The 22,839-nt window shown below is 39.0% G+C and overlaps 1 protein-coding gene across 6 annotated transcripts in view; it reads left to right on the top strand.

Moving 5' to 3' along the window:
• ARID4B (AT-rich interaction domain 4B) overlaps window positions 1-22,753 on the top strand; it is a 146,735-nt gene extending 123,982 nt beyond the window's left edge. For 3 of the 6 annotated variants that reach the window (XM_032312142.1, XM_032312144.1, XM_032312141.1), the window contains 5 exons: window positions 6,712-7,926; window positions 11,178-11,291; window positions 13,489-13,704; window positions 15,029-15,175; window positions 20,985-22,753. In XM_032312142.1, the coding sequence (XP_032168033.1) occupies window positions 6,712-7,926; window positions 11,178-11,291; window positions 13,489-13,704; window positions 15,029-15,175; window positions 20,985-21,112 (1,820 nt within the window). In that variant the 3' untranslated portion in view covers window positions 21,113-22,753. Of the gene's footprint in view, window positions 1-6,711; window positions 7,927-8,315; window positions 8,430-11,177; window positions 11,292-11,949; window positions 12,847-13,488; window positions 13,705-15,028; window positions 15,176-20,984 lie in introns of those variants that run through there. The other 3 variants (XR_004278522.1, XM_032312145.1, XM_032312146.1) reach the window with 3 other exon arrangements.
• The last annotated feature ends 86 nt before the right edge of the window (window positions 22,754-22,839 follow it).

Below are 22,839 nucleotides of genomic sequence, written 5' to 3'. Positions count from 1 at the left end.
TGCTTTATTGTTTTGATCTCTTCCTTATGAAGGACTTTTTCCTTGGCTGTCTTCTCCCGATTAGGAATCTTGAGCACATGATTGGGACAGATCAACTTTGAGTTTCACTGTAGGGTGTTCTGGGTGGGTCAGTTTTTGGAGAGGACTACTGTCAGATCTTTAGGTCTTTTTCTTAGACTAGTTGCATTCTAAAGAGAGGAGTCTTCTAGTCTTGACTGGAGGGTAAAAGAATGGCTATCCAGTTGAGGAATAAGAAAGGGAAGAGGGGAAGTTCTTAGCTTTTTTTTTTTTTTTTTTTTTTTTTTAAGTAGACTCCACACCTAGCATGGAGCCCAACACCAGGCATCAACTTACGAGCCTGAGGTCAAGACCTGAGCTAAGATCAAGAGTTGGACACTTAACCAACTGGGCTACCCAGGGGCGCCTTAGCATTTTTAGCTCCCTGACTTCACTGACTTCAGCATCACACCTATATCTATGCCTTCAATAGTTCTTAGCATTGCCTAGGCCAGGAACTCTGTCTTACCATCTTCAGAGAATAAACTTCCAGAAGAGAAGTCACCTAGCAAGTGGCAGTGGGAGTGAGGATCTAGGAATGTAAATACTTTTTCTTTCAAAAATTTTATTTATTTATTTGAGAGGGAGAGAGAGAGTGAGCCAGAGAGAGAGAGAGCACACAAGCCAGGGGGAGGGCAGAGGCAGACAGAGAAGCAGACTCCTGCTGAGCAGGGAGCTTGACCATGTGGGGCGTGATCCCAGGATCCCAGGATCATAACCTGAGCCTAAGGTAGAGACTTAACTGACTGAGCCACCCAGGCGCCCTAAATGCTTTTCAGATAATGTTCACCTAATGCTTCTTATTTTGGGCTTATTTTCATAGGTACATGGTATAGCTAGTTATCCCTGAGTCTCTGGCAGACTGGTTTTATTCTCAGCCCCATTCACTGCTGACTTGAGAAAAAGGTTGTCTTTCTTGGGTCTGTTTACTCTCATTCATCTGCTTTTTGGCTTGCACATTCTGTTGCTATTGTCATTGTCCCCATTTTTGTTGCTATATTATTTCAGAAATAGTGTTAACATACCATATATATGATAGATATGTGTAATGTATAATTGTTCATATATTGATATGTTATTATATATTATAATAAATATATATCCCCAAATAACACATATATACGATTATGATATTTTATCATTGACACTACAAACCCCATCTTTTGGGGCAGGGCTCTGTATAGTATAATTGATAAATCTTTCTGTATCAGCATATTCATACTGTGGAATAGCTGCATCATAATTTGTTTAATTAGCTCTTGATAGGGCACCTGGGTGGCCCAGTAGGGTAAGCATCTGCCTTCAGCCCAGGTCATATTCCTGGGGTCCTGGGCTCAAGTCCCACATCCATCTCCTTGCTCAGCGGCGAGTCTCCTTCTCCCTCTTCCTCTGCTCCTCCTCACTGCTCATGCTCTCTCTCAAAATATTTTTAAAAAGTTTTTGATAAAGATATTTAGGTTATTTCGATTATTTTTCCTATTATGCATAATTCAACAGTGAGCATCACATTGGCATATTTATAGCATTTCAGATACTCTTCATATTTTCCCTTTTCTGTGGTAAATTCTAGTTTATTTTAGATTTGGCTATGGCTCAAGGTCAAGACATTTCAGATTCTTTCCAATTAAAAAATGATTGTTGCTATGAATGCATGTGTATATGTAGATGTAGATGTATATTTATTTTTTATTTTTTTTAAGATTTTATTTATTTATTTGACAGAGATCACAAGTAGGCAAAGAAGCAGGCAGAGAGAGAGAGAGAGAGGAGGAAGCAGGCTCCCTGCTGAGCAGAGAGCCCGATGTGGGGCTTGATCCCAGGACCCTGGGATCATGACCTGAGCCGAAGGCAGAGGCTTTAACCCACTGAGCCACCCAGGCACCCCTAGATGTATATTTAAGGAAAATAATGTGAGGGGCACCTGGGTGCCTTTGTCATTTAAGCATTCTGCCTTCAGCTCAGGTCATGATCCCAAGGTCCTGGGATCGAACCCTCCGTCAGACTCACTTCTTGGACTGGAGTCTGCTTTTCCCTCTGCCCCTTACCCTGTGCTCTCCCTCTCTCCCTCTCTCAAATAAATGAATAAAATTTTTTAAAAAATGGGACACCACCCAAAAGTGTAGAACACAGACAGCTAGGAGTGTTTCCCCTTGGTGTGAAATGGGCTGGGAACAGAACAAGAGAGTGGGTGATGGTCGAAATTCTGTGGAGAAATTGAATGTCTCTAGAGAGTACTCTTTTTTTTTTTTTTTAAGTTTTATTTATTTGACAGAAATGACAAGTAGGCAGAGAGGCAGGCAGAGAGAGAGGGGAAAGCTCTGCTGAGCAGAGCTCGACATGGGGCTCTATCCCAGGATCCTGAGAACGTGACCTGAGCTGAAGGCAGAGGCTTAACCCACTGAGAGACAACCAGGTGCCCATCTAGAGAGAGTACTTTTCCACATTTTAGTACCAGAGATCCCCTAAGTAAACTAGATTCCTGATTAATCACCAAATGGACAGTTTTTCCGTTAATAAACTCTACCAACACAGTCGAGTTTTAGTAGGTCATCCTTCAGTGTGAGTAATCAAGGAAAGCTCCAGCATAAAAGATTGAAACTAAAACAGAAGAAATGACCCTTGAGGAGAGAGGTAATGAAGGTAACAAACATAAACTATTAAATTATCTCTGGTTATTATTAATCTCAGAGAACCCATAAGCATCTATAAAACAAGAACAGTATAATGTGAAAAGGGAACAAAGAAGAAGAAAAACTTGGAAATAAAAATTGAAACTATACTTCAATAAAGCATAGTTTAAATTTGAGGAAAACTTCCAGAAAGTATAAGGAAGCAGTGATGGAAATGTTAGGAGATGAGTGATATCGAGTATTATTCTAGGAATAGTGAAATTAGAGGGGAAGAAATTAACAACCACACACACCACTGTTGTTAGAGTATACTTACATGTTTATATCTTTGTTTTTTTATAATGGGGAGAGAGACACTAGCATTACTGTTAGAATCGGTCAGCCTGAGGGAATCAAGAAGCCACGGAAACAGCATTTCTGGTTACGTGTAACTATAAAAAGCAATTGGTTTTAGGAAAACTGAACAAGAAAAAAACTCAGGGTTTTCTTATGAACTGTCTCACAACTATATTATTGATTTGTTGCTTTATACCTCATATCTTAGTGAATATTATTTATTATTACACATATTATATATTATATATCATGCTTATTCTTATGTTCGCTCTCTCCTTAGTGAGTGCTGTATATATGCAGTGGTGTAGTCTCCCCACCCCCCGTATACGTATTAATCACTAGGGTCGTTCTGGAATAATCCTTAGGTGGATGTAGAAATTACCGAGTAACTAAAAGAAGAAAAATCTGGAGAACTGACTGGAATATTTATTTTTATTTTTTGACGATTTTATTAATTTATTTGAGAAAATGTGTGTGTGTGAGAGAGAGCACCAGCTGTCAGGGTGGAGGTGACACAAGGGAGAGGGAGAAAGGGAAAAGCAGACTCCCCGATAAGCAGTGAGCCAAATGTGGGGCTCAATTCCCAGGATGATGACCCGAGCCTGAACTGAAGACAGATGCTTAACCAACTGTACCACCCAGGCGCCCCAGGACATTGAATCTTTATATTGAAAGAGCCCATCAGACACCTGAAAAACCAGTGAAGAAGGAGCCATGCCCCAGTGCATTATTATGAAATTTTAAAACACCAGGAATAAAAACCACCACTTAAGATGAAAAGACAAATGACAGTAGAGTTTTTAACACTTACAAGCAAAGTACTTTCAAAATTTTGAAGGGAAATAATTTTCAACTTGGAATTCCATACCTGGTTAAACTATCCATAAAACAATGAAGTTTGAAGGTTAGGATGTATTTAGACATGTAGACAAAGAATATCTCCTCTGTGCCTTTTTCAGATGATGTGCTCCAACATATATGGGAAGAAACCAAGAAGGGGGAAGATGGGCATTTCACTTAACAGTGGGTCTCTGTCAAGAGAAAGCAGTGAAGGGAATTCCTAGGACGATGGCTGTTAGAGCAGACCCAGAGAGCAGCTAGCTAGATGGAGTAGAAAGTCGGCCTTTAGGACAGAGAGATTTGCTGAATAAGGGAACTGGATGGAGTGCTTGACTTTACGGAGCAGTTGAAATAAATGTGAAAAGGTGCACCTGGGTAGCTTAGTTAGTTGAGCGGCTGCCTTTGGCTCGGTTCATGAACTCAGGGTCTTGGAATCGAGCCCTCTGTCAGGCTCCCTGCCCAGTGGGGAGTCTGCTTCTCCCTCTCCCTCTCCTTTTCTCATGCTGTCTCACTGCTTAGTAAATCTTTAGAAAAAGAGAAATAAATGTGAAAGGCCTACAAAAGGAAGACAGAACGTAGAAAAAAGGACTTTTGGAAACTTGGAAAAATAAATGGCTCTATGAGAAAGGAAGTTTATTAAGTGTGCTACTTCTGCAGTGAACCACATTTATATACATTACAAATAGCATATTTAATTAACTAAAGATAACTATATATAGAAAGTATGGTGGGAAATAGGAGTAAGTTTCTTAAAGAATTTAATTATTTGACAGAGAGATCACAAGTAGGCAGAGAGGCAGGCAGAGAGAGAGGGGGGAAACAGGCTCCCTACTGAGCAGAGCCCAGATGTGGGGCTCAATCCCTGAGATCATGACCTGAGCTGACGACAGAGGCTTAACCCACTGAGCCACCCAGACGCCCTGGAAGTGGGAGTATTAATAAGAAAACATCCTCACTGTTCAGTGCAGGCTGAACTTCTAATTAAACAAATAGTTACTATTAACATCTTTTAATAATATACTAACTGAAAAAATAGAATTGAGACTTTGTAGGCTGAGAGAGAAAGAAAAAGAGCTGTTGGTTCTCTAGTGTGAGTGTACATTTGTTTGTAGTCATAGACACGCTGCTTTGTTATCAGTTTAAAAAAATTCAGTTATACAGAAAAGTTTAAATGTTTTTAATTGTTATTATTGTGTCAGTTATTCTTTACTTTTAGGAAACTTAGCTAAAGAACATGTATAGTTTTGTAATTACAGTTCTAAATTCTGGAGTCAAATGACTTCAGTTTGGATTTCATCTCGACTTTCACTAGCTCTTTGGCTTGGCTTACCTCTCTAAATCCCAGTCTCATAAACTATAAAATGGGATTATAATAACATGCCCCTCATAGGATTGTTGTGAAGAATCAGACAATCTATACAAAGCATATCAAAGCATCTGGCATGTAGCATTTTCTCAGTAAATGTTATATTAAAGTCATAGCAAAGGCAATTATTATTTTTAAAGATTTATTTATTTATTTTGAGACAGTGCATGCAAGTGGTGGGGAGGGGCAGAGGGAGAGAGAAAGTCCAGCTGACTCCCTGCTGAGTGTGGAGCCCGAGATACAGGGCTTCAGCCCAGGGCCTGTGACATCATGACCTGAATCGAAACCATGGGTCGGACACTCAACTAACTGAGCCACCCAAGCCCCCTGGCAATTATTTTTTATACTTAATTGAATTCATTTACTAAAATCAATTTTTAAGAAATAAATTTAGGGGCACCTGGGTGACTCAGTTGGGTTAAGTTTCTGCTTACAGCTCAGGTCATGAACCCAGGGTTCTGGGATCAAGTCCCCCATCGGACACTCTGTTCTGCTCAGCAGGGTTCCTGCTTCTCCTCCTCCTGCCTGCTCATGCTCCCTCTATCTCTCTCACTATCTTGTCTTGCTCTCAAATAAATAAAAATAAAATCTTAAAAAAGAAGATAAAAATTTTTTTTAAATGTCACTTTTGGGTACCTGGGTGGCTCAGTTAGTTAAGTGTCTGCCTTTGGCTCAGGTCATGATCCCAGGAATCCTTCTCTTCTCCCTCTCCTCCCTCTCATACTCTCTTGTTGTTTCTTTCTCTCTCTCTCATTATTTATATATATGATATATAAATTATTTATATATTATTTATTTTTATTTATTTTTTATATATATTAATATTTATTTATTATTTATATATTATTTATTTATATATGATATAAAAATTATTTATATATCATATATATAAATAAAATCTTTAAAATTATGTAATTATTTTTACATAAGGTATCAGTTACTTAGGCTACTTGTGTCGTTCTTTAAAACTTTGTGGAAATGCATTGTTCACAAATCTTTGAATAATCATTGCTACACTGAAAGTGAAGCCTACAATTTCATAAGAATACGGACTTGAAGTTAGAATTACCTGGATCTGGGACTGCGTTCTGACTGCGTTATTATGTGCTACTCAGAAAATTGAGAAGTTTCTTTTTTATGATCAGGTTTATTGAGGTATAACTTAGAAACAATAAAATTCACAACTTTTATGTTTATAATTTGATGTGTTTTGGCAAAAGTATATAGTAGTGTTTCTACTGTCACTGTGGACAGTGACTACTGTTTCTACTGTCACTGGGACAGTGACTGCCACTGTCCCAGTATAAAACATTACCGTCTTCGTGTGAGTATCTTCCCTCTCCCAAACTCCCATTTTCTCACCTGCAAAATGGAGATAAAACCTAGCAACCTAAGATGGCTATAACCACAGGGGCTAATGTATAATTTGCACAGAGAAGACATTGCTAGAAAAACTCATTAGTCTTTCTTCTTATTTTCTAGCTTCTGAAAGTTCTGCTGAAGACAGTGAGCAGGAGGGTGAGACAGGTGCTCAAGACCCGGATAACCGTGGCAGAGAAGACTCGAAGATTGATCATTTGACCCACACCAGAAATGATCTTCTTGCAAAAGAGGAACAGAACAGTTCATCTTTGCTAGAAGAAAACAAAAGCCATGCAGATTTGGTAATATCCAAACCAGTGTCAAAATCTCCAGAAAGATTAAGAAAAGATATGGAAGGATTATCTGAAGATACTGATTATGAAGAAGAAGATGAAATCACAAAAAAGAGAAAGGATATTAAGAAGGACACCACAGAGAAATCTTCAAAGCCACAAGTCAAACGTGGTAAGAGAAGGTATTGCAACACAGAGGAGTGTTTAAAAAGTGGATCACCTGGCAAGAAGGAAGATAAGGCCAAGAACAAAGAATCGCTTTGCCTAGAAAACAGTAGTAACAGCTCTTCAGATGAAGAGGAAGAAGAAAAATCAAAAACGAAGTTGACGCCAACTAAGAAATATAACGGTTTGGAGGAAAAGAGAAAATCTCTACGGACAACTGGTTTCTATTCCGGATTTTCAGAGGTGGCAGAAAAAAGGATAAAACTTTTGAATAACTCTGACGAAAGGCTTCAGAACAGCAGAGCTAAAGATCGCAAAGACGTCTGGTCAAGCATTCAGGGACAGTGGCCTAAAAAAACACTGAAGGAGCTGTTTTCAGACTCGGACACGGAGGCGGCAGCCTCCCCGCCCCATCCTGCCCCTGAAGAGGGTCCTGCGGAGGGGTCCCTGCAGCCTGTGGCGGAGGAGGAAAGTGGCTCACCCGGTGCCGAGCTCGAAACCCCGCCTCCAGCGGGCGCTGACAGTAAACCTGCCGAGGAAAAGCCAGTGGAGATCAGTGACAAAAAAGCAGAATTTCCTAGTAGTGGCAGCAATTCAGTGCTGAACACCCCTCCTACCACCCCTGAATCGCCTTCCTCGGTCACTGTGACAGAAGCTGGTCGGCAGCCGTCTTCTGTGACGGTCGCGGAACCGCTGGCTCCAAACCAGGAGGAGGTTCGAAGCATCAAGAGTGAAACGGACAGCACAGTCGAGGTGGAGAGCGTGGCGGGGGAGCTCCAGGACCTCCAGTCAGAAGGGAACAGCTCCCCGGCGGGCTGCGACGCGAGCGTGAGCTCCAGCAGTAGTAATCAGCCGGAGCCGGAACATCCCGACAAAGGTGAGGCGCGGCAGATGCACACCGCCTGCTTCGGAGGTTTCCCTCCTTGCATTTTCACCGGCTTCATGGTATCTCTCGTTAGAACGTGAGGTGTTGAAGTGAGGTCCTTGTGTGAACATGATGAACATGAAAATTTGGAGGGTAATTTGAGTCAGTGAATAGTGAATGAGTTTAAAAGCTTGAGGATTTAATGTCCTTTGCTTGAGCTGTTACATTCCATAGTGGACCAGGACACGTGCTGGAAGTGCCCCCGGCCCAAATCCAGACCTTTCTGAAGACTCATTATACACTGGTTGACTGTACGGCATGAGCAGCTTAAATATATTTCTGTAACGTTGTTTTGCAATTGTAATGTGCAGTTTCTCACAAACATTTTGATTTATTGACAGACCCCTCCACCCTTAACCAAATACTGTATGTAGGGGTTTGGAGCAACCAACTGTCCAGGCACTGCTTTCCTCAGACAACCGTGTCAAACTGATTTTCAAGCCTGACTAACTTGTGTGAGTTTGTAAAGGAATTTGATGCTTTCTTAGATGCATAGCTTCCAGATTGAAGGACCAATGTGTATGTTAATAACCTACAGTAATACTTCTTTGATTTTCCATGCAATTGTTAAAGGTGGAAATTCAAATTAGTACTTCCCAAAAGTGTTAGTGCCTTTTGATTTTGCCATGGCTATTCTTCTGTCATCATTTTTCTTATAAACCACTTCTGTGGTGTCCTCAAATGAATATAACATACGCTGACACTTGGCTTTGAAACATAGTTTTCTGTTGTAAAGATAGGATATGTATTTTCTATAACATACAGTTGTTATTGTGCTAGACTTATGTTTTTAGCTGAGCTTAAGGAGATGTGATAGAGATCAAATGAATTAATTCCAGGTTTTCTCACACAAATATTTTTTTCCTTTTTCTCTTTCTTCAGCTTTACTGAGATATAATTGGTATAACATTGTCACACAAATCTTGACTTAATACATTCTTTTTAAAAACTAAATATTAAGTAAAAAATATAGTTGCAGTTCAGTTGGGATCTTCATTGTGTTTTCACATTCATATAGCTACATACAGTATGTGTGCCATGAAGAAGAGATACAAGAGCTTATCTTCTGATAGACTAAGTTAGCACTGCCCTTTAGAATCTTAATCTTGACTAGGTTAAAAAACATTCAGCTTGAAGAATACTCCCAGATTTAGGGTAATAGAGACCATCTGCTCTATCAGATCAAAACATATAATATTTTTAGAATTGATCTCTCTTTATTTATTTATTTATTTATTTTTAAAGATTTTATTTATTTACTTGACAGACAGAGATCACAAGTAGGCAGAGAGGCAGGCAGAGAGAGAGGAGGAAGCAGGTTCCCTGCTGAGCAGAGAGCCCGATGTGGGGCTCGATCCCAGGACCCTGGGATCATGACCTGAGCCGAAAGCAGAGGCTTTAACCCACTGAGCCACCCAGGCGCCCCTTGATCTCTCTTTAGAAATAAATTCTCTCTCTCTCTCTTTTAAAAGGTTTTATTTGTTTATTTAACTAACAGAGATCACAAGTAGGCAGAGAGGCAGGCAGAGAGAGAAGGGGAAGCAGGCTCCCTGCCGAGCAGAGAGCCGGAGAGAGGGCTTGATCCCAGGACCCTGAGATAATGACCTGACCAAAGGCAGAGGCTTAACCCTCTGAGCCACCCAGGTGCCCCTAGAAATAAATTCTTAAGCATTTATTTCGTATGGCCTCATTTTAAGAAATTTGTCTACTAATACCGGAGAATTCACATATATCAAAAGTAAAAAATGTAATTTTTACAATTTAGATTTAGGATTCCCTCCAGTTAGCTTACATTAAGCTTTCTATTTCTTGCAGCTAAAAGCTTCAGAATTAATACTCTTTCAGGGAGAATTCTGGCAACTATTTTTAAGACTCTCTGCTTCAATATAGTCATCATCCTCATCACCTTCTTTATGTTTCATTTAAATTGTGATTTTAAAATAGCATTAGGAAGAGTTATCAGTAAGGTGTAATTAAAAAACTGTCTAGGGGCGCCTGGGTGGCTCAGTGGGTTGGGCTGCTGCCTTCGGCTCAGGTCATGATCTCAGGGTCCTGGGATCGAGCCCCGCATCGGGCTCTCTGCTCAGCAGGGAGCCTGCTTCCTCCTCTCTCTGCCTGCCTCTCTGCCTACTTGTGATCTCTCTCTGTCAAATAAATAAATAAAATCTTAAAAAAAAAAAAACTGTCTAGGAAGTTGCAAACAAAATAGTCAATAACCTGTTCCATTTTTGACCAAGGAAGCCATGTCTTCTTGTATGCTCAAGACTGATTTTATCATTGGTAGCAGGACTAAGAAATATTTCTTGTAGCAAACATGACATAATTTTTGAATCATACTTATATCATGTCATTACAGTATCCGACATTGTATTGAGTAGAGATGGGACTTTCCTAATCTCTGAAGAAGTCTGATAGACGACACATGTAATTAGAAATACACAGAAACATAGCAGATGTTGAGGACCAAGTTAATAGTATAGAAAAATGAACTGAAACTACCATTGGGAGTAGTGGTTAAGCCATGAAAGCCTGGCCATCAAGAAAGGTCTTAGTGAAGATGTAGGATGTGGGCTAGTCTTTGAAGAAAAGAGAGACATTTATGATAGTTTCCTAAGAAGAAGATGAAACGTTTCTTAGAATTACTATGCTGGATTTGTAAATGGTATATGCGTTAACCAGTGCTCTGGCAGTGAAGTTATTGTTGGAATAAATAAATTGGTAAAATAACTAAGTGTGAATTACTGCTAAAATTTATCCCATTAATATGGTATCATTTTAAAATTATATTAATATCATTATAAGGTATATCAATATTTTTACCTTTAATTAAATCTTAATATTTATTTTGGTTTTATTGAATTTTAACAAATTTCAGTTTTTATTTTCAGCATTTACCTATTTTTGAATTACTAAACTCATAAGCTCCCGTACTAAATTGAGAACTATTTTTGGTTTACACCTCATTTTTCTAACAAGGATGTGCATACTTTATTTGCTTTTTTAAAACTCCTTTATTGTGTGCAGTAATTCAGTTCATTAATGATAATTTATTCTAAAATTACAGTAATTTGTGTGAGAATTTATAAATCTCATAAAGAACATGCATAGTTTCAGAATTGTTCTATGCTTCTAAAATGTGGAATTTATACCTTTAAAAGCTTGATTTTATTTTGTGTTACTTAATAATTTCTTTCCCATTGTAGCCTGTACAGGTCAGAAAAGAGGGAAAGAATCTCAGGGAGGAGGAAGTTCATCAAAAAAGCAGAAACGAAGCCATAAAGCAACAGTGGTAAACAACAAAAAAAAGGGAAAAGGCAGTAAGTGTGAAACCTCTCATTATTTAAATATAAAAATAATGGCGGATATGTTTTTCCCCCCCATAAAGGAAAGGGTATTCAGGATATGGGATAGTTAAATATTTTGATTTTGTCTCTGCCTTCAAAAAAGTCACACAGAAGTCTTCTGATCCTAGGTAAATTCTAGGATTAAGCAGTTTGGTGTTGATATTCAGCAGTGGTATTGATTGCTGATGAATGATCAGGTAATTCTTTTTAAAATAATAGCCAATATAATATAAGCTCAACATCTTTATTAGTTTTATGTCCCACAGTTCTTTCCACTTGCCATTATATGTGCTATATATAATTGAAAGTGTTTCAATTATATATTATTTTTATTACAGTGAAATTGATTGCTTTGTAACTCTTCAAGGCAAAATGAGACTGGAAGAGAATAATCAAGATAGCTTTAGAGCTGTAATTCCAACAACTCTAGTCTATTACTTTTATCTTTGGTACTCCAAACTGTGTGTCCCAAGAGCAGCTATATACGGTACTAAAGACTTAACTTTAGTAATGGCTCTGTTTGTTGACCAACAGGAATTTATATACTGTATTTCTCCTGAGAGCTGCACATTTTATCTCTCTTTTGTAGACAAAGTGAGAAGCAGAAAATATGTAAAGAATTTTTTTTCAGGTGCCCCACACTGACCTCCTGCTGCTCTTCCAGGAGACTCCTGCCACCTCCACTGCCTGACCTTTGCTATCGGCCGGCTTGGCTGCACTTCAGTGCAGAAAAGGGTTATGCGGCCAGCTCCCCGAGCTTCTGCTGAGCCCATATGACTTCCAGGCGGTGAATATGGCGTCCCTCGGGGCCCCGGGCGGCTGTGCTCAGCAAGGCCATGAAAGCCAGGCTGAGGCAGACCACTGCATCAGAGTGGGGCCAAGCCTTGGGTGGCTTAGCTAGGAGTTGCCAGGGGTTCCAGAGCAGCAGTGGTGGGATTGGGAGGGGTTCACTTAAGGTATGTGTAAAGGAGTGGTGGAGTTGCTTCATTCTCCAAGTGCCACAGTGGGAGGAGTTGCTGTGTACCTTTTCTATCTAAATGCTTTTCAGGCTTTGAGAGCCTGACTGTGCTTTTTTGGGGGGTAGCTGTTAAAGAATAAATAGTGCCACATTGATCATCAGTTACTTGGAGTAACCGACAGGATACTGAAAGTGATACTTTTGTCTTCAAGACTTTACCATTTAAATGACATTTCCTAAGAGGGCTCATCTTCAATAAGTCAGTTAATGTATTCCTATAATTTTGAGGTACAACAGTTACATTTGATTGTATTCTGTGACTATTCTGTAGCAGTTATAGTTAATTGTATTTTTCCATTTTCATCATTGGGCTTGGTAAATCAGAATAAGGAAACCATTTTCTGAGAATAATTTAGTAAAGTGGAACCAACTCATGGAATCAAAGATAATACTTTGTATCCAGAAAGCGGTAATTCATGGAACTATCAATCCCATCACCTGTTCACATGGTAAACTGGCAAGGTTAACCCTTTCTGTTGGAGGACTGAGGCTTTACTCAGCAGAGGCAGATGTAACGTTTTTACATAGATTTGTGAAATCTTCATACCAAATATATTTAGCAGCGTTGAACTGATGGCTTATTTTAGTTAAAAGCTATGATGTAGGAGTAACTTGAGGAAAAAAATCATTGTACACATCAAAGTTTAGAGTTTGGAAACGCAAAGAATTTTTTATTGAATTTCATGATTTTCCATCATTGTGTCCTTATGGCCAGAGGAGTAGAAAAAGTGTTATGTGAACATGATCTGTATACAACCTAAAATGCTAAATTTAAATTCCTATAATGGGTCATTTTAAAAAATGCTATATAAATAGTAACATGATAGACTAAAAAGCCATTCCAGTACATAATTATGATACATTTGACAGTCTACCAGGTATAATGGAAGAATAGTTTGAATTTTTTTTTTTTTAAAGATTATTGGCAATTCAGGTAAGAAGAATTTTTCGGTTCTGGTTTTGTTTTTCTTAACTGAGATGCTGCTATATTTGTATATGATGACTTTCCAGGATCTAGGCAGGGTCTATAAAGCAAGTTATTTACTTTAGTAATAAATTCATATGGTTAATTTTATATTGTTTACTAAAATCAGTGAAAATTTTTTGTTACTTTTCTGTTTACTCATGCTTTTCTTTTAATTTTTCTTTCAGCAAACAGTAGTGATAGTGAAGAACTTTCTGCTGGGGAAAGTGTAACTAAGACTCAATCAGTCAAATCAGTTTCCACCGGAATGAAGTCTCACAGTACCAAATCTCCTGCAAGGACACAGTCCCCAGGAAAATGTGGAAAGAATGGAGATAAGGATCCTGATCTCAAGGAACCCAGTAATCGATTACCCAAAGTTTACAAATGGAGTTTTCAGATGTGTAAGTGACATTTAGTAAACTGACAGTTAAGAGGAAGAATCTGCAGCCTGGTAATTCCTGAGGCTAAATTACCCTAAAAAAGAGGTTGTAACCAAACTTGACACATCATAACCAATTGCAGTAGTAGAGAGCTTACTTGGATCTTGATTGGAATGAACAAGTTCCTAAAAGAAAAATTTCAAGGCAATTCAGGCAAATACCAACATTAACTAGATACTTATGACAGGATGTTAGAAATTTGCTTTAAAATAATCTCTCTTGGGGGTGGGAGTCGATGAGGTGTAAATGAGACAAGATTTGCCATGAATTGCTAGTCACTGAAGCCAGATAATGGTATGTGGGACTGCATTATTATTCTGCATACTTTTGTTTATAGGAAAGATCTCCATAATTAAAAACTTTTTGAAAAGGATTACCCCAGAGTTTCTCACATACAGAGATATTCTTAGGAATTTGAAAACTGCTTTTTAGGGCTTTTAAAAATTTTCCTACAATTTAAAAGTTAAACATTAAAAAAAGTTATACATACTCATAAAAATCTAAAAAGCGGACAAAAGGGGGCCAGAAGAGAAAAATTTACCTGCAGACCTGACATTCAGAACTTTATTATGATTTCAACATTTTGTTGTCTTTCTAGTTTTATTTCTAAGTATGATTTTTAGTGATCTATTGTGGTAATACTGTATATGAATATGGAACTTTTAGCATACTTGTTTAGGTCCTGAGGTTTACAATTCTACACACTCATTCATTCAACAGGTAAACCATGCATGTATTATGTACCAGGCATATATAGACATGGATTTTCCTTTCCTTTCTTTTCTTTTCTTTGTTTTTAAGATTTTTAAAAAAAGATTATTTATTTGAGAGAGAGTGAGAAGAGAGCATGAGAGGGGAGAAGGTCAGAGGGACAAGCAGACTCCCTGTGGAGCTGGGAGCCCAATATAGGACTCTATCCCGGGACTCCAGGATCACGACCTGAGCTGAAGGCAGTGGCTTAACCAACTGAGTCATCCAGGCGCTCCCCCCCTGCCTTTTTAAAAGATTTTTAAGTAATGTCTACACCCATCGTGGGGCTTGAAACCCACTACCCGAGATCAAGAATCACTTGCTCAACTGGCCGAGCCAGCCAGGCGTCCTTATATAGGCATGGGTTTTTATGTTGTTTTACGCTAGGAAGAAAAAAAATCTCAGAAAACAAATACGCACAAGCCTTATTTTTTAGTTTATTTGACATTTTTCTACAACCATACTATATGTTTTCTATGATTTTTTCTATGATTTTGTTCAAAAATGCATAATGATGAAAGTTTTAAATTCACAGCGGACCTGGAAAATATGACAAGTGCTGAACGTATCACAATTCTTCAAGAAAAACTTCAGGAAATCAGAAAACATTATCTGTCATTAAAATCTGAAGTAGCTTCCATTGATCGGAGGAGAAAGCGTTTAAAGAAGAAAGAGAGAGAAAGTAAGTGTTGGTCTTACTTAAACAAGCAGTTTCTGACTGCAGTTAGACTTATGTGTGTGTATTTCTGTGTATCTTTGGGCAGGTTCTTTAATTGCTCTGCATTATTTTCCTCATCTATAAAATGGAAAAAGTTATTTAAAGAGAAAAAATTATCTTAAATCACAGTGTTCACTTTCGTGGAGTTTATAATCTGCCTTAAAACAAAACAAAACAATAAAAAACCCAAATGAGATTTCAGATCATGAACAGCACTGGGGAGATATTAATGTTAAGGCAGGGATTGGGTGGGTTGTGTTAGATTACCAATGGTCAAGACCTTTTTATTGAGACCTTAATGACCAGAGAAAGTGAGAGAAGTTAAATCTGAGGGTAAAGAGGTTCTCTTGGTCTACCAGGACTGCCATTACAAAGTACCACAGACTGGGGTCTTAAACAAAGGAAATGTATTGCTATCTCCAAATACTGTCACACTGGAAGTTAGGGCTTCAACATAGAAATTTGGAGAGACACAATTCATTCTGTGAAAGAATCCTATATTCCCTAAGATACAGCAGATTATTTCCTAAGGTAGAGATTCTTAAATTTGGAACTGTTGACATTTTGGGCCAGATAATTCTTTGCTGTGGGGGCTGTTTCGTGCACTTTGGGATGGGTTTAGCAGCATCCCTGGCCTCCACCTACTGGACGCCAGTAGTCCCCCACAGTCATGACAGCCAATGTCTCTAGACGTTTTTCAGATATCCTCTAGAGGGCAAAATCACTCCAGATAGAGAAGAGCTGTTCTAAGGTGGGAACACACTTGGTGCTTTTCAGGAGCAGAAAGAAAACCACTGCGGTGAAAGTGGTAGAGACACAAGTTAGGTAGGCAGAAGCCAAATCATGTGGGGCCTGGAAGGCAAGGATGAAGGGTTTCAATTTTATTCTAAGTGAGATGGACAGCTATTTGAAAGTTTGTTGTTTTTTTTAAAAAATATTTTATTTATTTGACAGAGAGAGATCACAAGTAGGCAGAGAGGCAGGCGGGGCTGGGGGGGAGCAGTCTTCCCGCCGAGCAGAGAGCCCAACTCAGGGCTTGATCCCAGGACCCCCAGACCACAACCTGAGCTGAAGGCAGAGGCTTAACCTACTGAGCCACCCAGGTGCCCCATATTTGAAAGTTTTAAACAGGGAAACAACATGCTCTGTAGTTTTTGAAAGCAGACTCGAAAGGGGCAGTGGTGGGGGTGCCTGGGTGGCTCAGTGGGTTAAAGCCTCTGCCTTTGGCTTAGGTCATGATCTCAGTGTCCTGGGATCGAGCCCTGCATTTGGTTCTCTGCTCAGCGGGGAGCCTGCTTCCCTCCCCTCTCTCTGCCTGCATCTCTGCCTAGTTGTGATCTCTGTCTGTCAAATAAATAAATAAAATCTTAAAAAAAAAACAATAAAGGGGCAGCGGTAGAGGCAAGCTGTATTGGTTAGGGATCCCACTGCAGTGGCTTCAGGGGGCAAGTGACAGTACCCTGGACTGGGTGCTTGCAGGAGAGATGGAGAGTGGTCAGTGCTGGGTTGACAGTGCTTGCTGATGGATTCGGTGCAGGTGGAGGAGAAAGGAAGTGAGATGACTTGTAGGTTTTTTCAGCTGGAACACAAGGCTTACTTGCTGCTGACATTGGAAATGAGGAAGACCTAGAAAAGATGTGGGTTCCCCAGTGTGGGTTGGGGAACACAGAAAGGATCAGACATTTCGTTTTCGCCATGTTGCCTTATTATTATTTTTTTTAGATTTTTTTTATTTGAGAGTGAGAGAGAGTATGAGTAGGGCGAATGGCAGAGGGAGAGGGACAAGCAGATTCCCTGCTGAGTGCAGTGCTCAACAAAGGGCTCAGATCCCAGGACCCTGAGATCATAGTCTAAGCTGAAGTCAGGCTTAACTGATTGAGCCACCTAGGCGCCCCTTTGCCATGTCCCTTTTTTTTTTTTTTTAAAGATTTTACTTATTTATTTGACATTCAGATCACAAGCAGGCAGAGAGAGAGGAAGGGAAGCAAGCTCCCCGCTGAGCAGAGAGCCCGATGCATGGCTCTATCCTAGGATCCTGAGATCATGATCTGAGCCGAAGGTGGAGGTTTAACCCACTGAGCCACCCAGGTGCTCCTCCCATGTCACTTTTTGAAATGCCCTTAAGGCATCCAAGTGGAGATGTCAGGTAGATGGTGGCATGTGTAAGTGTGTAGCTGAGGGGAGAACACAGGACTAGAGAGATAATTTTTTTTTTTTAAAGATTTTATTTATTTATTTGACAGAGAGAAATCACAAGTAGATGGAGAGGCAGGCAGAGAGAGAGAGAGGGAAGCAGGCTCCCTGCTGAGCAGAGAGCCCGATGCGGTCCTCGGTCCCAGGACCCTGAGATCATGACCTGAGCCGAAGGCAGCGGCTTAACCCACTGAGCCACCCAGGCGCCCTAGAGAGATAATTTTTAAGTCATAAGCATAGCTACAGCACAGTAGTTACTGCAGATGGTTTATTAACTCCCAGTACTTGAGGCCATCACCTAGTAAAGAAATGAGGGTACAAACGAAGGAAAGCAGAGGCAAGCCCACTTTTAGTAGTAGGGCTGAGAGGGAGAAGAGCAAACTAGTAAGACTTGAGGAGCAGCCTTGAATGAAGAAAACCAGGAGGAGCTGGCCAGGAGTTGAGGAAGTGAAGAGTTGTCATCTTGTCTGAAAGGCCAGTGAAGTGACCAGTGACTGGTCAATGTTGGAATCACCAGTGACCTTTTCAAGAGCATTTACTGTGGGCTTTGGAGATGGAAAATCTGGATTAAAGCTGATTTAGCAGAAGATGGAGTAGGGAGGTGAGGAGGTAGAGATGGTGACCCTAGGAGAAAGGGAACCCTAGGAAAATGTCACATTTTGTAGTTTTGTAGCAAATTCAAAAAGGGGACATTAAAAGTGGGGGGATGGGACAAGCTTACGATTTTCTTCCCTAACTCTCCTCTTTTTCCACTGTTCCCATTCTCTGAAGCACTTTGATTTTCATTTTCCTTTTCTTTAGATGAATATTCTTCCTTTTCTCCTTTGCTGTTGCGATAAGTCCTGTAACTCTCTCCATCTTTTGTCTAGGCGCTTTTTTTTTTTAAAGATTTTTTATTTATTTATTTGACTGAGAGAGATGACAAGCAGGCAGAGAGGCAGGCAGAGAGAGAGGAGGAAGCAGGCTCCCTGCTGAGCAGAGAGCCCGATGCGGGGCTGGATCCCAGGACCCTGGGATCATGACCTGAGCTGAAGGCAACGGCCCAACCCACTGAGCCACCCAGGCGCCCCTAGGCTTTTTAATTTGTGTGCTGGCTGAAAGTCTGGGTTATGGAGCAATTTGAAAAGAAATTAAATGTTAATATATAGGAAGTATTTACAGAAACATTGTCAAAGGAAGGGGATCAGGGTTCTCTGTGATCTATAACTGTCTAAAAATAATAAAAATCAATTATAAGAAACATACTATTCAAAGGCTTATGCTAGAGCTCCTTCCCCTTAAGTCGTCTAATCCTTTTTAGAATTTTTATTTATTTATTTATTTATTTAAGATTTTATTTATTTATTTGACAGGCAGAGATCACAAGTACACAGAGAGGCAGGCAGAGAGAGGGGGAAGCAGGCTCCCCGCTGAGCAGAGAGCCCGATGTGGGGCTTGATCCCAGGACCCTGGGATCATGACCCGAGCCAAAGGCAGAGGCTTTAACCCACTAAGCCATCCAGGTGCCCCTAGAATGTTTTTTATGTAGTAAGATTTCTATTCAGAAACTGCTCCTCTAACATATGTGGTCACCGTAGATTCTCTATAACAAGTGGTTCTGATAAATGAATCCTTTCTCTGGGGAGTTAGCTCTAAAAGTCAATTCCTAATACTATTAACATATCAGTAGGAAGGGGCCGCTGGATGGTTCAGTTGGTTAAACATGTGGCTTCAGCTCAGGTTATGACCCCAGGGTCCTAGGATCATACCTCCACCTTGGGGATGGGATAATGGGATCTAACTGAGGCTCTCTGCTCAGTGTAGAGCCTGCTTCTGCCTCTCCCTGTGACCCTCTCACCCCACCCCATGCTCATGCTTTCTCTCTCATGCTCTTTCTGAAATAAATAAAATACTAGTAGGAAAATGACTATCCTAGTTATCAAAGAAAAGCAAGCCAAATATGATACTATTCCTAGCCAAAAAAAAGAAAAAAAGTATAACTGGAACCATTGGTAGGAAAATATACTGAAATTCATACACATTGCTGTAGGCATTGGCACAATTATTTTGGAAAACAATTTGACTCTATATTTGGAGAACTAGCTAAATCCAGTTCTGAGAATAGGTCTGAAGGAAAAATAGTAACCATAAAGAAGTTTGTGGTTATATTTATAATAACAGATAGAAATTATTTAAATTGGGATACATTACATTGAAGAAAAAGTAGACATTTAAATTTTTATTTAAAATGCCCAAAATTGGGGTGCCTGGATGGCTGTCAGTTAAGCATCTTCCTTTGGCTCAGGTCCTGATCTCTGGGTCCTGGGATCCAATCTGGCATCTGGATTTCTGCCTAGCAGGGAGTTGCTTCTCTCTCTCTCTCTTTCTCTCTCTCCCTCTGCCCCTCTGCATTGATTGTTCTGTCTCAAATAAATAAATAAAATCTTCTAAAAAAAAAGAAAAAGAAAAAGAGAAAGAGGTAGATTTGTGTATGTTCAAGTATGGAACAATCTCCTAAGATAAAGTGTTCAAAAAAAAATCAAGAGTCAAACACTGTACTATGATGCTTCCACTTGTTTTTTTAAAGTAGGATTGTAGCTACACATGCTTAATTTACATATCATATCTCTAGCTTCTGGAGATAACATTCTTCCAGAACAGGGCTAGGAAACATTTTCTGTAGAGGCAGATGATAAATATTTTGGGCTTTGTTGGCCAAGTGGTCTCTTCAGAACAACTTGACCCTGTCATTGTAGGTGGAAAATCTACCATAGGCAAGATGTAAATACATGGGCATGACTGTGTTCCAATAAATTTTTCTTAACAAAAGCAGGTGGGCTGGATTTGTCCTGGGGGCAGTAATTTGCCAGCCACTGTTCTAGAGTTTTTTAAAGACTATGAAGCAACTGATAACAATGGGGAAGGGGAATTTGGAGGGTTTAGGAGGGTTTTTGATGAGAAGGTTTGCTTTTCCACCTTATATTCCTGTACTGAAGGATTTCTTTTACCTTGTGCTTGTATTCCTTAAAAACATGTTTTTGTTTTTGTTTTTTAAAATACTGATTGATAACAAAGAGAATTTCCCTGAGGAAAATAACAAATGTGTTATTTGCTTTGTAAATGAAGTTAAGGAAAATGCAGAATCAATTAGCCTCCCTTTCTCATCACCATGTAAATTCCTAAGAAACTCCCAACACTGGAAGGTGCAGGAATTAGGAGGAAGGAAGCGATTTTTGGGTGGGTTACAGATTTTTCCTACTGGATTCAGAGTTCTTTTTGACATTTGTTTCTGTTGTTACAGAAAGTCGATTCTTAGTTTTATTTCCATGTCTTAGTAGACTGGGCCCATGATTTTTTTCTAATTGATCCCTCATCTGCCCTTTTTCATTAACTGTAGTTGGCATGGTCTAGCTACTTCAGATACACTAATTTTTCCTTTCTTTACATATGGTATTGTGACATTTACACTGCTCCTGTTGTCAGCTAAATGGTTTTAGAGAGTACACAGAATTTTAGTTGAGAGGACTGTTTTCCATTTCCTTCCTTTCTGTTGTTGTGTATACATTTATTAAGCCTTTGGTTTGGTCTTCCCTTTCTTCAGGTGCTGCTACATCCTCATCCTCTTCTTCCCCTTCATCCAGTTCCATAACAGCTGCTGTTATGTTAACTTTAGCTGAACCGTCAATGTCCAGCGCATCACAAAATGGAATGTCAGTTGAGTGCAGGTGACAGCAGGACTTGCTAAAGCACTTTGCACTTAATGGCTGTTGAGGGCCACGTCTTTTTTTTATACTGCACAGTGGCACAAAAAAAAAAATCAGACAAGCACTATTTTATATTTAAAAATTGTTTCTTGACAAGCTGACTTGGCACTTAAGTGCACTTTTTTTATGAAGAAAAAGTACAATGAACTGCTTTTCCTCAAGCAATAATTGTTTCCAACTTGTCTGGGAATTGTGTGTCTGGTAACTTGAAGGCCTTCCACTGTGGCAAATGGAGGCTTTTCACTGCCTGTAGAGACAATACAGTAAGCATAGTTCTTCGGTGGGCCAGAACAGGTTAAGATAACTTACTGTATATGTATTCCCTTGTATTTTGTTAAAGCTGGAACATTTGATATTTTTCCATTTATTTATGAAAAAATATGAACCTATTTTCATTTGTACGAGCTAATTGTTTTTTAAAGCAAGTCACCTTAGGGTGGCTTTAATTGTATAAGTCAAGCACATGTAATAAATTCAAAACCTGCAGTTAACAGGATATTAGACATCAATCCTGGTAACCAAATATTAAAGATTCTCTTTAAAAAAGACTGAACATGTTTACAGGTTTGAATTAGGCTAAAAGGTCTTGCAGTGGCTTTTCACGCCCCTTCAAATTGGAATGGAACTACTGTACTTTGCCATTTTTCTATAAATCAGTATTTTTTTTTAATTTTGATATAATACATTGTGTGAAAAAAGAAAATGGCTAATAAACTGTATTAAATCTTAAACAATGTATAAAGATTGTACTTAGCCAGTTCAAAGTGTATATTTATTCATAATGAATTATAACAGTTATATTTTTGTGTTTTCTTGTAAATGTTTCTTTTTCCTTAAATACAGATAATTCATTTGTATTGCTTATTTTATTATGAGCTACAACAAGAGGACTTCAGGAACAAGTAAACTGTATTAGTATGGTTCAAGGTTGTTGATATGAACTGTCTCAAAAGGATGGTTGTTATTTTAAGTATAAATAGCTAATCGGGGTGGTAGGCCTATAAAGTTAAATGCCTTGTATAAAATCCAAAATGAGCGCAAAATTGTTTTCACTTGTATTGACTTTATGTTGTATGATTCCAATCTCTGTTCTGTTTGGCACTTGTATTTAATTCTACACCTTTGTAAGACATTTGTATATTGCGGATGTGTTCATTCAAGCTATTTAATACCTGGCACTGTTAATACACAGTACTTTACTGTACAGACTGTTTTACCGTTTTAATTGTAGTTCTGTGTACTTTTTTTGGATGGAGCTGGCATGTTTTATTTGTTTTCTGGCAATACGACATGTGAGAATTTCGAAGCGTTTTGTTGTAGATGCTAACGTGTCAGAATCCTTTACATTCAACTTTTCTAAGAAAAGCATTTTCAGTCTTGTAGTGTGTGCTTCAAGTAACTAATTTTGTTGAAAATGGTTTCAAGTTACTCAAATTTGTACAGGACTGTAAAGATTTGTTGACAGCAAAACGTTGAAGAAAAAGCTTATAGAATAAAAGCTATAAAGTATATATTAGGATCTGCAAACAATGAAGAATTATGTAATATATTGTACAAATGTAAGCAAAGGCTCTGAAATAAAATGCCATAGTTTGTGAATCCTTGATTTTGTTTCTAAAAGATTAAGTAATTTTAGTTCATTTCTATATATGATCACTGACTGGAATATACATTTCCAGCCTGTATTAGCAG

The sequence above is a fragment of the Mustela erminea genome, chromosome 14 (assembly GCF_009829155.1).
Source record: "Mustela erminea isolate mMusErm1 chromosome 14, mMusErm1.Pri, whole genome shotgun sequence".
In the NCBI taxonomy this organism is placed as follows: Eukaryota; Metazoa; Chordata; class Mammalia; order Carnivora; family Mustelidae; genus Mustela; species Mustela erminea.
This window is presented reverse-complemented; position numbering and strand designations above follow the sequence as displayed.